Below are 16,115 nucleotides of genomic sequence, written 5' to 3'. Positions count from 1 at the left end.
AAAAAAAAAATATATATATATATATATAAAATCTAGGTGTAGTAAATATATTTGTAGACATCGAAATTTCGTAAATAAATGTTGACCGATAAATCAAAGTGTCAACGCTCATGTATTACATAAATTTTACACGTAGCGTGTGACTCAACGAAAATTGAAATGAGTTGGAAAAGTCATCAAATAGGACACGTGTCAACACCTGGCAGAAACGACTTATTTCATCTGGGATATTATATTCAAAATTAGGCATTGGAAAATTCTATAAATACAAGCCCATTTCATTCATTTAAGGGGACCAATTCATATTACACCTTGAAGCTCTGAAGCTCTGAAACTCCGAAGCTCTCAAGCATCCAGGTTCCCGAAGAATCAAGAAAGTGTTCTTCGTTCTTCGTTCATCGTTCTTCCAAGATCAAGCCTCGACGGCCCTTGGATCAACAATCATCCACCTTCAAGATCAAGCCCCGACGGCCCTTGAAGAAAGCGTTCTTCGTTCTTCGTTCATCGTTCTTCCAAGATCAAGCCCCAACGGCCCTTTGGATCAACAATCATCCACCAATTCAAGATCAAGCCCCGACGGCCCTTGAAGAAAGTGTTCTTCGTTCTTCGTTCATCTTTCTTCCAAGATCAAGCCCCGACGACCCTTGGATCAACCATCCACCAATTCAAGATCAAGCCCCGACGGCCCTTGAAGAAAGCGTTCTTCGTTCATCGTTCTTCCAAGATCAAGCCCCAACGGCCATTTGGATCAACAAACGTCGACAAATCCACACATCCAACCGTTCTTCAAGATTAAGCCCAAAAGCCCTTGAAGATCTGTTCATCACTGTTTCTTCAAGATCAAGCCCAAAAGCCCTTAAAGATCCGCTCAAATCCACCTTCAAAGATCAAGCCCACGGCCCTTTGAAGAAACTTCCAACTATTCATCCCAGATCAAGCCTCGACGGCCCTTGGATCAATGAAACACCAACCAATCAACACCTTACGGAGATCGAATCAGAGGATCAAAATAGAGAGAGATTGTAACCCAAAATCATCAAATACAAATATTTGTTGGTGCACGTCGTTTCTTGTCTCTTTCGTTTCAGGAATATTCCGTGTTCACAATATTGTTTTATATAATTGGAACAAATGAATTTACCTACCTACAAATTAATTTCCAATAATTTACCTACAAAAAATTATACCCCGTGTGTAATATAATATCTTTCTTTTTTTTCACTAATACATGGAGAATAATTTACCCATAACAAGAAGAAATGTAAATTGATGTATTATATTGAAAAATATGTCATACCTATATTTATACAACAATAAAACATGCCTAATATATGAACAATACATGAAAAATAATTTATCTACAAGTTAGAGAAGTGTTATTTGATTTAAAATATATAATATGGATTTAGTATAATTTTTTTTTAATAATTGGAAAAAATTAATTTACTTTCCAATTAATGCAAAACATATATATCACAAAAAGGTAAATTTTTGGTATGATATGGGTACAATTAATGCAATACAACAGTTTATATATTTTATTTCACTTTTTCTACAACTTTTAATTTGGAATAAATTTAGGGATTTGGGAAAGTGGCATGTGTGTAAATAAATTGTTTTAGTAGGTCAATAGTGTTCCGATGTGGCTACAGATTTTAAATTTGGGTTTTTATTGAACGTTTATATGTAGATGGGTTTTTATCTAGGAATCATGAGTTGTAAATACCAAAATCTAAAGCACCCTAAAATGAACTAAGAAGTGATTGTCGTTTTTCTTACTAAGCTTTTGTGAAAGAACATCCTTTTGATGTATTTGAATAATACAAATTTGGCATTGTGCATTAATGATATCCTCTTATATTCACGAAGCATAAAAATGTACTCTTAAAAAATAATCATGCCTTAGTAATAGTATTCATCTTTTTTAATTATTTACACTAATCAAAGTGTATAATGCCTTTTTGGAGTACGAATATATCAGCTTTCGTATTATAAAACATGTTCATCCCGGAGATTAGAGTTGCTAAACTTTCATCTAACGGATTAAAACATGATTATTGTCTTAAGTAAATACGCTATTACTTATAATTTTGTAAATGCTCTTAAAAAATCTAGTCAATAATGACTTTGTTTTTTGGCTTTTTAGACATCATCAGGCCGTAAATAAGACGTTTTGTACTTTGTACAATTTAACCACAAGGATGAAAAGAGGGTGTGATGTTACAAAAAGCTAGGTACGTATACATGATTAGTCAACTTATGAGAGAGAGACTTTTACGGCACCGGACGAGAAATTTTTTCATGTACCCACCCCACCGTCGGCCGACTACTTTACTAGCGACACCCCATCTTTTCTCTCTCTCTCATTTTTCTCTCTCATCTGCCCTCTATTTCTCCACTCTTATTTTGACATGCAAGCGAAGGGAGGTTCAATGACAACTTAACCTAAAATCTGGTGTCCCCAATCCCAATCTAATTGATGGTGAAGTGGTTGGGCTTCCTGTGTTCTTCTCCAACGTAGGAGATGAGGTGAAAGAAAAAAATGAGAGAGAAAGAAAGAGAAAGGGTAACAGATATGTGAGGGAAAGGGAGGAATGGGTGTGGGTGGGGCGGAGGGTTCCAGATCCTAGAGGTAATTTGGGTTGTTTGTCTGTTTATTTGATTGATTTTTTGTTAAAATTAGTTTTATTTATATTCTCAGAAACAAGGTTGAAGGATTGAGTCATTTCAGAAGATGATATCCAAGCTGTGAAATGCTAATAGGTGGGGAACACCAGGTGTCATGTGTATCCGCTCCTGAAAAAATTATTTCTCGGCACCGGACAGAGATATTTTTCAGTGTGATCAGAACATAGAGTGGTACATCACATATTACTATGCAAATAATGAGATATATGTGTTAAAAGGTTAATAACTTTAAAAGTAAAATTTTTCAACGTTTACATAGAAACACATGATGTACCAATCGTATTCCGATCACAATACAAAATTTCTCCACCGATCAATGTACGTCTATGGCCCTCAATGCATGAAAGGGGTAAATCCCTAAGAAAATTTTACGCATACATTGCATACATATAACGGTGATAGGATAATATCGTATCCATTTTCACCATGAAGTGTTTATATACCTATGCATATGGACCTAAATTTGTTGCTCACCAAACAATCAAGAAAATAACAACGATGTGTTGTAAATAGTGGGTATGTATGCCCACATGCATACAGTAAACTTTTCATATGATTAATAGTGTAATTTGTTTGTTTCCAAGATATTTGCTCTATAAATAGAGCATTACGAGTGTTCAACAATAACAAGAAAAACAAGAGAAGAAAGAAAGCTTGAATATTTTTAGTATCCTCCTATTTCTCTTTTATTATCTGCAATCATTTTATGTTAGTGTAATATTTTGCAACAACCTCGCTCATGTCTCTAGCAAAGGTTATCTCTCTAACTTTTGCCTATTTATAACACGTTATCAACATGACTCTCTAACCCTAAAACATTTCTCATTTCTCTTCGCCGAAAGAAAAAAAAAAGTTTCCTTCAAGGATTTTACTGTTCTTCTTCTTCCTCTGCCTCACATGCTGGATATACCCTCGTGAAGAATTGTTCGCACCATGCCTGCTTTTAGTTCTCAACATAATGTTGGAAATTTGAGTAGTTTGAGTAGAAATTTCTTTGTCCCACATTGGCCATTTCCAAAAGATTTTTATCACTTTATAAGGCTTTGTCCTTTATAGAAAGTGATTGGAGTAATAGGCATTGGAGAATACAATTAGGCTCACCCTTGGGGTTGGGCTTTGGGGTGCACTAATTAATTGGTAATTAATATATATATATATATATAATTGTTTTTAATTAATTTCAAATTTAATTAAATTATATTTTATTTGAACAGACTCATCTTTTCAGATGAAGTCTGAAGTCAATGAAAAACGCAGAGAGCACAGCACCCCATCTGAAGAGATGTCTCCCAATAGTTACATCCATCTGCATGGCATTTAGAACACAAAAAAACATATATCTCCTTCTATAATCCATAGCATTCTTATTGAGAGTACCACAAAGAAATTCACCAGAAGTTAAGTTTTTCGTTGCTGGAATTCCAACTTGATCATTGAATCCTAGTGAAACAAACGTCCAGAGAACTACAAGCACTGAGTAGGGGTGAAATTTTTGTTTCAAGGACATTGCGGTACGCAAGCCTCAATCTTCAATATTTTTGTTTAATATTAGTTCATTGTTCATACACTATTTATTTATTAGCATATATAGATTTATCACAGATTGTTGACATATATCCAACACATAACAGTTACTTATATCCTTGATTTCTTGTTTGGTGCAGTTCCTAATTTCTAACCCAATGTTTATTTATCTTTGCTACGATCAAAGATGGTACGGTATCATCGCCCATCTTGGACTGCAGATTTAATTTTACTGCAAATTTTAGGTGGAGCGGTATAATCGCCCACCCTACCTTGCTTATTTTAATTTTCCTGCTATTTAATTTTATTGCAATTTTTGGTGGTGTGGAATAATCACCCACCCTGCTCTGCATATTTAATTTTTATGCCACTTGAGTGGTGCGGAATAATTGCTCATCCTATGTTATTTCAATGAGAATGGTGCGGTACAATCGCCCTCCTCATTTATCATGTAAATCTCGAGCCTGAAGTTTCGAGTGCTTATCATTTTGGCCTGAAGATCAAAATGAAAAATTTGTAAGGATCAGAAATTCTAACAATATATTCCTCCAGCATACACATTATTGCAAGTTCTTACACACCTCAATTTTCTTTTAGAAAAAAAAATGACGAACGTGGCAAAGCTTGATTTTGTTGCCCTAGATATTACTGGAAAGAACTACCTTACCTGGGTAATGGATGCCAAGATCCATCTGGAGGCAGAAAATCTTGGGGAAACCATCAAAAAGGATAACAATGCATCTTCCCAAGATCGGGCGAAGGCCATGATCTTTATCTGTCGCCACCTGGATAAAGGACTAAAGAGCGAGTACGTCACAGTTGAAGATCCATTAACCCTCTGGAAGGCACTAAAAAATAGATATAATCACCAGAAAATGGTGATTCTTCCAAGAGCTCGTTATGAGTGGGCTCACCTAAGAATCCAGGTTTTCAAGATAGTGGCTGAATACAATTCTGCAATGTTCAGTATTAGTTCCCAGTTGAAGCTCTGTGGAGAAACAATAGCTGAGGAAGATATGCTAGAAAAGACTTTCAGCACCTTTCATGCCTCCAACGTGCTCCTGTAGCAACAGTATAAAGAATGAGGTTTTACTGAGTACAACCAGCTGATATCTGTACTTCTTGTAGCCGAGGAAAACAATGAGCTTCTAATGAAGAATCATCAGTCCCGACCTATGGATCATCACCATTCCCAAAAGTGAATGTTGCTTCCCTTGAAGGAAATACCACATCCTCTTGTGGAAATAATTACAAACGAGGATATTGCCAGAAGCGAGGCCAGTGGAATGGGAAAGGCAAGAACCATGGTGTTCAATTTCACAACCAGGTTCCAAGGTACAATCTAGGCCCGAGCTTTAAGAAGGCAAATCGGCCAAAAAGGCAAAGTTCATATGAACACTCCTATAAATCCTGAATGAGTTTGCCATAGGTGTGGTGGCAATGGGCACTGGGCGCGTACCTGTCGTCAAGGTTCTAAAAGTCGCTAGGCGCTAGTCGGCCGGCGGGCTGGGGCCTAGCGCCTAGGCGGCTAGGCGAGGCCTAGGCGGACTAGGCAGATTTAAGTAAATCTATCATATTTCAGGTAAATAAGTGTCTGCTTCTACTTGAAATATATATAATTTCATCATAAACTACAAAATAGAATGCATATATATCATGAAGTATTGGAACATAATGAAAACATGTGAAATAAGGATATAATGTTTGTTCATTCAAGTATGCAACAAGTCTCTTACAATTTATTGGAAAAAAACAAAATGCAAAATGAAAGTTATGTATTTTCTATCTAAGTGAGTGGCAACCTAGGCGGGTCTAGGCGGGTGCCTAGGCGGGCTAGGCGGGTGCCTAGGTGGTCTAGGCGGTGGGCTGGGGCCTAGGCATTAATCGGGGCGGTGGGCTGGGGCCTAGCGCCTAGGCGAGGCCTAGGCGGCGCTAGGCGGGGATTTTTAGAACAGTGCCTGTTGTACCCCAAAACATCTGGTGGATCTATATCAAGCCTCTCTCAAAGAGAAGTGTGTCGAGACTAATTTCCTCGTCCAGGCTCAACCAATGGAAATATCTGATCCATTATCCAATTTATCAGGACAGTTGAACACAACCCACCTGGATGTTTCAGACTTTATTATTGAAAGAGGGAATGAAGTTTATGGGTCCAATCGAATCATTTATGTTTAATGTACTCTTGTTATTTGTACTTGTGGTTTAAGGCTCGCATTTTCAATTCAATAAAAGTAGTATTCCAGTATGAACAAACTGCTTTTTAATTGTAATTTCTTTGCTCAGAGAATATGGATAAAAATTATGGTTGTTCTCAAAACAAGAGCAATGGCGGAGACTTTTGTCGTGCAGACAGCGCAACAACGCATTCAATACTTCGAGATCAAAAGTATTTCTCGAACTTGGTACTTGCAAAAGTAAAGGTAACAACAATATCAGGACAATTAGATGTAATTGAAGGCTCAGAAAAAGCCCAGATTATGTTACCAAATGGAACAATATTGTCCATACAAAATGCGTTGTACACCACTCGGTCTACTCAAAATTTGTTGAGCTTTAAGGACATACGTCTAAATGGATACCACATTGAAATGAAAAGTGCAGAAAATGTGGAATATTTATGCATTACCTCCAATGATACCCAAAAGCGTATATTGGAGAAGTTGTGTAGTTTATCAAGTGAATTGTATTATACATACATAAAGACAATTGAGGCATATATTATCATGAACCAGAAGTTCATTGATTCAAAAGTTTACATGTTTTGGCATGACCGTCTGGGTCATCCAGAATCTACCATGATACATAAAATCATTACCAACTCTAATGAACATCCATTATTGAGCAGACACATTGATGTCTCAAATGATAACCCTTGCAAGGCTTGTTCCCAAGGGAAGTTGGTAATTAGACCATCACAACTAAAGGTTGATGCTGAATCCCCATCATATTTGCAAAGAATTCAAGGGGATATCTGTGGGCCTATTCAACCACCTTGTGGACCATTTCAATATTTTATGGTTTTGGTTGATGCATCTACCCGATGGTCACATGTTTGCCTATTGTCTACTCGAAATGTAGCTTTAGCGAGGCCTCTTGCTCAAATAATTAAGTTGCAAGAACAGTTCCCAGATCACCCCATTAAGTCAATCTGACTTGGTAATGCTGGTGAATTTACGTCTCAAACCTTTAATGATTACTGCATGTCACTGGGCATTGATGTTGAACATCTTGTTCCTCATGTCCATACTCAAAATGGTTTAGCAGAGGAATTTATGAAATGGCTTCAATTAATAGCTTGCACTCTGCACATGAAAAAAAAATTGTCAGTCTCTGCATAGGGACATGCCATCTTACATGCTGCATCATTGGTTCGACTAAGACCCATAGGCAACCACCAATACTCATCAATACAACTCATGTTTGGGCATCAGCCAAACATTTCACACTTACGAGTTTTTGGTTATGCGGTTTATGTGCGTATTGCATTGCCACAACGCACTAAAATTGGACCTCAACGCAGATTGGGAATTTATGTGGGTTTTGATTCACCATCTGTCATTAGATATTTGGAACCCTTAACAGGTGATATGTTTACAGCTCGTTTTGCTGATTATCATTTTGATGAGACAGTCTTCCTGTCGTTAAGGAGAGAAAAAACCGTTCCAGAAGAACGGCAAGAGCTAACATGGATTGTTCCCACCTTATCTCATTTTGATCCACGAAGCACTCAATGTGAAAATGAAGTGAAAATGATCATTCATCTTCAAGGTATTGCTAATCAAATGCCAGATGCATTTAATGATGCTTCGAAAGTGACAAAGTCACATATACCAGCTGCAAATGCACCTGCAAGAATTGATGTCCATGTTGGACAAAATAAGTGGCAACGAATGATTCATCTAGTGCACGCCTGAAGCGTGGTAGACCCCCAGGTTCAAAAGATTTAGCCCTTCGAAAGATAAAGATAAGAGCACAATTGAACCCAAATGAAATCATTCAGGAATAGAAAATGAATGATAAATTCACAATTCATGATTCTGTACTTCCAGAAAAAGAAAATGTCATTGATGAGACATTTGTCCCTGAAGAGACAGAAGTACATGAAAGCAAAGAAATATCTATAAATTATGCATGTACTAATGAATTGTGGGATCGAAATGAAATAATCATCAACGACATGTTTGCATTTGCAATAGCCACTAAAATTAAATTAAGCGATGACATTAAGCCCCGCTCTGTTGATAAATGCAAACAGAGACATGATTGGCCTAAGTGGAAAGATGCAATCTAAGCAGAATTAAATTCCTTAGAAAGGCGAAGTGTTTTTGGACCAGTAGTCCAAACCCCGCCTGGTGTGAACCCTGTAGGTTACAAATGGGTACTCACAAGGAAATGCAACGAGAAAAACGAGATTGCAAGATGTAAAGCACGACTTGTTGCACAAGGTTTTTCACAAAGACCTGGAATTGATTATGAAGAGACATACTCTCCTGTAATGGATGTAATTACATTCCGTTACTTAATAAGTTTGGTGGTTTCAGAAAAACTTGACATGCGACTTATGGATGTCATCACCATGCATCTATATAGAGAATTAGATACTGACATATATATGAAAGTCCCAAAAGGACTTAAGTTGCCTGAAGCAACTAACAAACCACAAGGTATGTTCTCAATCAAATTAAGGCGATCACAATATGGGCTGAAACAATCTGGACGAATGTGGTATAATCGTCTCAGTGAGTATTTGATCAAAGAAAGATATGCCAACAATGTCATCTACCCTTGTGTGTTCATTAAGAAATCAAATACTGGTTTTGCTATAGTGGCAATATATGTTGATGATATGAACCTAGTTGGAACCCTTGAAGAGCTCAATAAAACTGCTGAGTATCTGAAAAGCAAATTTGAAATGAAAGACCTTGGGAAAACAAAATATTGTCTCGGCCTGCAGATCAAGCATTATGCTAATGGAATTTTGGTCCATCAATCAGCTTACATTGAAAAAATACTGAAGTGATTTGGCATGGACAAGGCTTATCCACTTAGCACCCCAATGGTTGTTCGTTCTTTAGACATTAAGAAAAATCCATTCCATCCAAAAAAAGATGATGAACTGGTCCTTGGTCCAGAAGTACCATATTTGAGTGCAATAGGTGCTTTATTGTATTTAGCACAATGTACTATACCAGATATAGCTTTTTCAGTAAACTTTTTAGCCAGGTATAGCTCTGCTCCAACAATTCGTCATTGGAAGGGAGTCAAATATGTTCTATGGTACCTTCATGGGACAACAGACATAGGTCTTTTTTACTCAAACAAGTCCACAAATAACCAGATCCTTGTTGGATATGCAGATGCTGGTTTTCTCTCTGATCCGCACAAAGCTCGCTCATAAACTGGATATGTGTTCACTAATAGAGATACTGCAATTTCATGGTGCTCAATAAAGAAAACATTAGTTGCTACATCTTCCAATCACTCGGAAATAATTGATTTACATGAAGCAAGTCGTGAGTATTCTTAGTTAAGACTAATGATCCATCACATTCGGAATTCTTGTGATCTACCATCAAAGACAGACACTCAAACTATCATCCATGAAGACAATGCAGCATGTATTACCCAGATGAAGGAAGGATTCATCAAGGGTGGTAAGACTAAACACATATCTCCAAGGTTTTTCAGTGCACATGAGCTTCAGAAGGCTAAAGTTATTGAAGTCAGACAAATTTGTTCCGATGAAAATTTGGCAGACTTGTTCACCAAATCTCTACCAAAGTGCACATTTCAGAAGTTAGTGCATGGAATCGGATTACTTCGACTTACAAATGTGAAGAATGCGGAATCAGGGGGAGATACAATTCAGGGGGAGCATCCATGATACATGCATGTTGTACTCTTTTTCCTTCGATTAGGATTTTTCCCACTGGGTTTTTCCTATCAAGGTTTTAACGAGGCAACATAAACATGCTCAACACCATATCAATAATCCGAGTAAAGTTGTACTCTTTTTCCTTCATGGTTTTTTCCCACTGGGTTTTTCCGAGCAAGGTTTTAAAGAGACAACTGATGTTGATATGTGGGCATCCAAGGGGGAGTGTTGTAAATAATGGGTATGTATGCCCACATGCATGCAGTAAACTTTTCATATGATTAATAGTGTAATTTGTTTGTTTCCAAGATATTTGCTCTATAAATAGAGTATTACGAGTGTTCAACAATAACAAGAAAAACAAGAGAAGAAAGAAAGCTAGAATATTTTTCGTATCCTCCTATATCTCTTTTATCTGCAATCATTTTATGTTAGTGTAATATTTTGCAACAACCTCGCTCATGTCCCTAGCAAAGGTTATCTCTCTAACTTTTACCTGTTTATAACACAATGCTATATATTGTTTTATAGTATATGCTTATTCATGCGTGGGGGACCATTTAGGCCAAGTTTTGGTGACATGTCTCTACATGTTTTATGGTTAAACTATGCAATATAGGCATATTCGAATCTTGTAAATAGCATATTCGTAACCGAATTATTCATCCACCTTCAGTTTATGTTGTTTATAAGAAATGCAGTATAGACAAGGGTAACACAAACATTGTATAGTTTTCTCCCAACTTGACCCTTTTTGAAGTGCAAAAAACGAAAGTTAGAAAAATAAAGGGAGCTTTAATGATAAATACTTGGGTTAACTTTCATTTAACCAAAAATCACATAATAATTTTATTTAATGAAAAGGGTATGAATATTAATTGTACTAGTGGCTAAGAGCCACTAGTACAAGTGGTGTTGGATTTCTATACATGCATCTTGAGTTAGAAACTCTCTCATCTCCTAAATTATTGTAATAGTTTCGAAATCTCCCTTTTCCTTAATAATAGTAAAAAAAATTATTAAAAAAAGTTACAAGTAAATTTACGGTCAACTTTATATCCTCGTTCATACAATTAATTTTGACATCTTAATTCATGTTTTTTTATTACTTACTGTTGTATCTTTTGGACCTTGCTTCATAAGATTCAAAGGCCTTCAGGGATGGAACTAGAAATTTATATCAAATTATTTTTTTTTTATTTTTTTTTTTGCGATTATTTCATAAATAGTTTGCAACTTTGTGATAGTTTTAGAAATAGTGTGAATTATTTTAGTTCAATTTCAGTAGTGTGATTTATTTTGCTATATTTATAGAAATAATGCTTATTTTGTTCCCTTTTAGAAATAGTGTGAGTTATTTTGGTTTCGTTTTAAAAATAATGCAAGTTATTGTGCTGTAGTTATAGACATAGTGTGGTTATTTTAGTTTAGTTTCAGAGATAGTTTAGTTATTTTGTTGTAGTTTTAAAAATAGTGTTTATTTTGTTCCTTTCCAGAAATAGTGTTGATTACCTTGGTTCAATTTTCATAAATAGTATGTAATTTTATTGTAGTTCAAGAAATAATATGGGATCTCTCATCTCCTCTCCTTTCATTCTTGAGGAGATCATTGTCATCATGTCAAGAAGAAATGGGGGAGACAGAACATAGCACAAAGATCCATGAAGGAACAGATATTAAATGGAGAAATGCTTTGCCATTAGGGGCAGAATGGGACACTCATTGTTTGGGCCATTTTATTTGGATTGGTTTAGTGTTGAGTTTTGTCCTAACCATTAAATAAAGTTATTATATGGCTTTTGGTTAACATTCAAAGTTTTCAAGCCCTTTTCATTAGTTTTCCTAAAAATAAAAAGGAAATTGCCAAAAAAAATTACCCATTTTCTTAATCTTAGGACTGAAATAGGACAAACCAGCCATGCACATCATGCACAAAAGCAAAATGACGAAAATACTGACATATAAAATGTAAAAATTCACAAGTGATTACGTCATTTTTCTGATTTTGAGGAGAGAGCTTTCAACTCTAGGTTTTAGGGTTGACTCAGATCTATGAGCATATCATGTGCATGTGGTGTGCATGTCACTAGTATGCATGTGGTATGCATGTCATTGGAAATATTTGATTTTTAATGGGATTTCCAGAATCTAGGTTCATGTTTAAGATTTGTAAACTACAGATCTTTAAGGGATTTTCAGAAAGAATCTAGGCCCCCGCATATCCCCCAATGCCGTTAATTACATGATACACGTCCACAACAAAACCGATACACATTCCAAATATTGCATCAAGATGACAAGAACCCTAATTTCTCACAATAAAAACAAAAATCTCAAATTAAAAAAAAAAATTGAAAGTTCCGATCTTTGCCACGACACTCAAATTCCAGAAAATGACCCATTGCATTGATAGGACAAGGGCTAAGAAAAATAATAGAACAAAGAGAGAGAGAGAGAGAGAGAGAGAGAGAGAGAGGACACCATTGAAGGCGGCATAGAAGAAAAGGCTGGGCAACAATTGACTCAAGCATGGCACAAAGAGTAAACTACTTGGACTAGAACTCCAAGTTCTAACGCCATGGTGTCGGACCAAGAAACTAACAACATATCAATCTAATTCAAGAAGAGAGAGAGAATGATACAAACTGGAAAGTTAGGGTTTTAATGATGATGTGGGTCAAGCCGTCCAGGACTCACTCTCATGGGTGGTCGAACTTGCTCGATTTGCAGACAATGTGAGTTGAAGCCCTAAAAGATATTTGCAGGTGTAGGTGGACTGGATGTTTTCTCTCTTTTCTCTCTATTTCTTTCTCCACAAAATGAGAAATGAGAGTTGGAATTTATGGGTAACCTATTTATATGGATAACAATTTGGTAATTTTAAGTTATAAGAAAATCTTATTTCTGTCCTATTATTGTGCATGGCATGTGCATATTCGAAAAATCCTATTTCAGTCTTAAGATTAAGAAAATGGATTATTTTTTGCAATTTCCCAAAATAAAATGATGGCATAGGCATAGCAAAAGTATTTTTGGAGTATTGAATTTTAAATCATTGTCTTCGTTTTTTTTTTTTTCTGTCAAATGATAAATTTTGTTAAATTAAATGTTAGATTAGCCACCGACAGAGTTCGAACCCACATCGCCATGATAAAGGGGCACTTGCATTGTTTTTGTTAACTAAAGTGGTGATGTCCGAAAAATATTTTTATTTAAAAATATTTTTTAAATAGACAATTTTTTTTTTGGTCAGACGATGGATTTTGTTAGATTAAATTTTAGATTAGTCACCAACCGAGTTTGAACTTGCACCGTCATGTAAAGGCTTAACACCTTTCACTACTGTGATAAAAGATCACTTGCTTTTAAATAGACAATTAAGTTTAAGCCCTTTGACCATCTTTCCACCTCAACAAACTTTCCTTAATAGGGTGATGAATCAACCATTATTTACTAGTGCAATTTTCCTTTCTATTCTAATGTCAAGTATGCCCCTCAAAAGTAGCCTGATTAATTGATTGAAAAAACAAAAACTGCTTGATTTTAGCTTTTTATTCATTATATTTATGTCTATTGGATGTATGTGTTGTGGAGCCAAAAATAATCAAGAAAAATATGGAGGCGACAAGTGGACTTTTGGGTAAAAAAAACAAAAATTACCCTTAAGGCACACCGGAATTCCCACGCACATGCAACGGACAATAACGGCTCAATCGAGGTCAAAGGTGATCAAAATGGTATTCTTTTAAAGCCCTCTCATCACTCCTCATCAAATCCTCACCCACAAGGTAATTCCCAATTATTCTTTTCAAATTGGGATTAATTACCAAATTGATTGCAAGATATTATTTCACATAATATCTTGCAATCAATCCCACAAATCAACCATATGTGGCTGGTCCCAATTCTCCTAATAAGGCCGGCCACATCCCTATATATAGCCCCTAATTTCTCCAAAAACCTAAGTCCAATTCTCTCCCAAAAATTCTTTAAACACTTTCTCTCAAATTCTAACTTTGGCATAAGAGATTCTTCGGCCAAAGCCCCCTATTCTTTAAACATGTTCTCTCAAATTCTATCTTAGGTGTTGATTGTTTTGCAGGTGCATTTTCGTCCAAGAAGAAGAAGGTGGAAATTTGCATCCACAAATTGGTGCTTTCATTGAGAGTTTGAGTCACACGCTCGCATTCAAGATTTCTAATTTTTTTTGTTCATTCGTAGATTTTTCATATGTTCTTATTTCTAGAATTTTTTATTCAAAAATTCTTCAAATAAACGTAAAATAAAAGTACAACGGCAAGAGATTCGGAAACCACGACGAATGAAAATTCCAATGTTTAAGAATTAGGACCATGGCGATCCACAAAGCTCAACGCAATGACAATTGGAGCGGCACCACTCCCACGGGGCACCACTGTGGCAACCATCATGGTAACCACCACGGCAACCACCACCGTGGCAACATTTGACAAACCTATAACCCACAGTGGGCAATAAGCACAGCGCACGGCCTAAGAAGTGCAAGCCAAAGCTATGCCAAAAATGGCCCAGTGCCCCACACCTCTCCAAGTCACATAGGCCCAAGCCATGACCTGGTGCGAGCCCAGCATGCACCTAAGCCAAGCCTAGGCCCAACATGCACGCGTGCCGCAGCCTACTCCCATGGCCTAATCCATTCCCGTGGTGTCCCAAGCTGCCCAAACAGGTCCAAAAACCCTACAACCATCCCGTTTCAAATTTATGAGCCAACAATTGAACAGGGAGCATTTTCACCACATTTCTCTGTGGATTTGACATTTCCTAACTCAAATCTCTTGCCCGGAGTCTACCACGTTTCCACTACTCAAGGAGACACATTCCGTCCAAGCTCTTCCAACCCAAATGGCGAACAACCATGAACCTAGCATTCCAGCAATGTACACTCCCGACTGGGCCCCAAGATAGCGTATACTCCCGTCTTAACGCGCGGAAGAGCTTGCACTCTCGATTAGGCCCACAAACGAGGATACATTCACAGTTGCGACTGTACTCTGTCAATCAACATGAGCAACCTTCCAGTCGAAGTGTTCATTCACATCAGAGTAGGTAACACGACGGACAGAGATAAGCAGTCACTCAATCTGGTTCAAGTTCAACTGGTGGCCTACAAGAAATTCACTCGCCTACTAGGGATGTACCATATGCACCGCAGCTGCAGCGTGGATGAGCCGAACATATGAAATAGCAGGCTAGACCAGCAGGTTAAGAACGGGGGTAGCCGAGAGCTCTGCTACCTCAACAAAGGCAAGTTCAAGAAGAAGTAAAAAGGCTCCTGACTGAACGATTGCGTGACTTCCAATGCAACGAGGTCACTGATGAAGCACTACGTCGAGACATGAGCAGGTCGCCCTTGACGGACAAGATCAAGTAGGCAGAGCCTCCACGCCAGTTTAGCATGCCACATTTCACATCTTTCAAAGGAGATAGAGATCCGGAAAAACACTTGAAGCACTACCGAAGCGCAACGGTCCTTTATCGGAACAACGATGTCCTTATGTGCAAGATATTCGCCACCACTTTGCAAGGCAAGGTGCAAGACTGGTTCCATACCTTGCCACCATGGTCCATCTGGTGTTTTGATGATCTTTCTTTGGTTTTCTCCAAAGAATATTCGTCCTACCGCTCGATCAAGAAGAAGTCTGACCGCTTGGTCAACGTGAAAAAGAACCCAAAAGAGTCGCTCCGCGACTACGTTAAAAGGTTCAAAGCAAAAAAGGCGAAGATAGTTTGATGCAACGACTCGATAGCAAACGCAACCTTCCAAAAATGACTCCTAGTAGACCACCCACTGTTTAGAGAATTAATAAAGAAATAAGATCTAACTCTGGCAAACTCTTTCGTTCTGGCAGAGAAGCATGCACTTTAAGATGAGGCTCGGCTAGCAGACAAGGTGCCCAAGCAACCTCGAATAGAGTCAGCAGTGGCTTAAAAGAATGAGGACATGTAACAGTACAGAAAAAGTAGGCAAGAGGCCAAACGTAAGGATAGA

The 16,115-nt window shown here is 37.3% G+C and overlaps 1 protein-coding gene across 1 annotated transcript; it reads left to right on the top strand.

The window, feature by feature from the left end:
- The first annotated feature begins 4,886 nt into the window (after positions 1-4,886).
- On the top strand, positions 4,887-5,279 carry LOC126622649 (uncharacterized). Its single transcript, XM_050291406.1, has one exon. It carries the CDS (start codon positions 4,887-4,889, stop codon positions 5,277-5,279), a length of 393 nt encoding a protein of 130 aa, XP_050147363.1.
- The last annotated feature ends 10,836 nt before the right edge of the window (positions 5,280-16,115 follow it).

This window comes from Malus sylvestris, chromosome 5, assembly GCF_916048215.2.
Source record: "Malus sylvestris chromosome 5, drMalSylv7.2, whole genome shotgun sequence".
NCBI lineage: Eukaryota > Viridiplantae > Streptophyta > Magnoliopsida > Rosales > Rosaceae > Malus > Malus sylvestris.
Note: the sequence above shows the minus strand (reverse complement) of the source record. Positions and strands in the feature narration are given on the sequence as shown.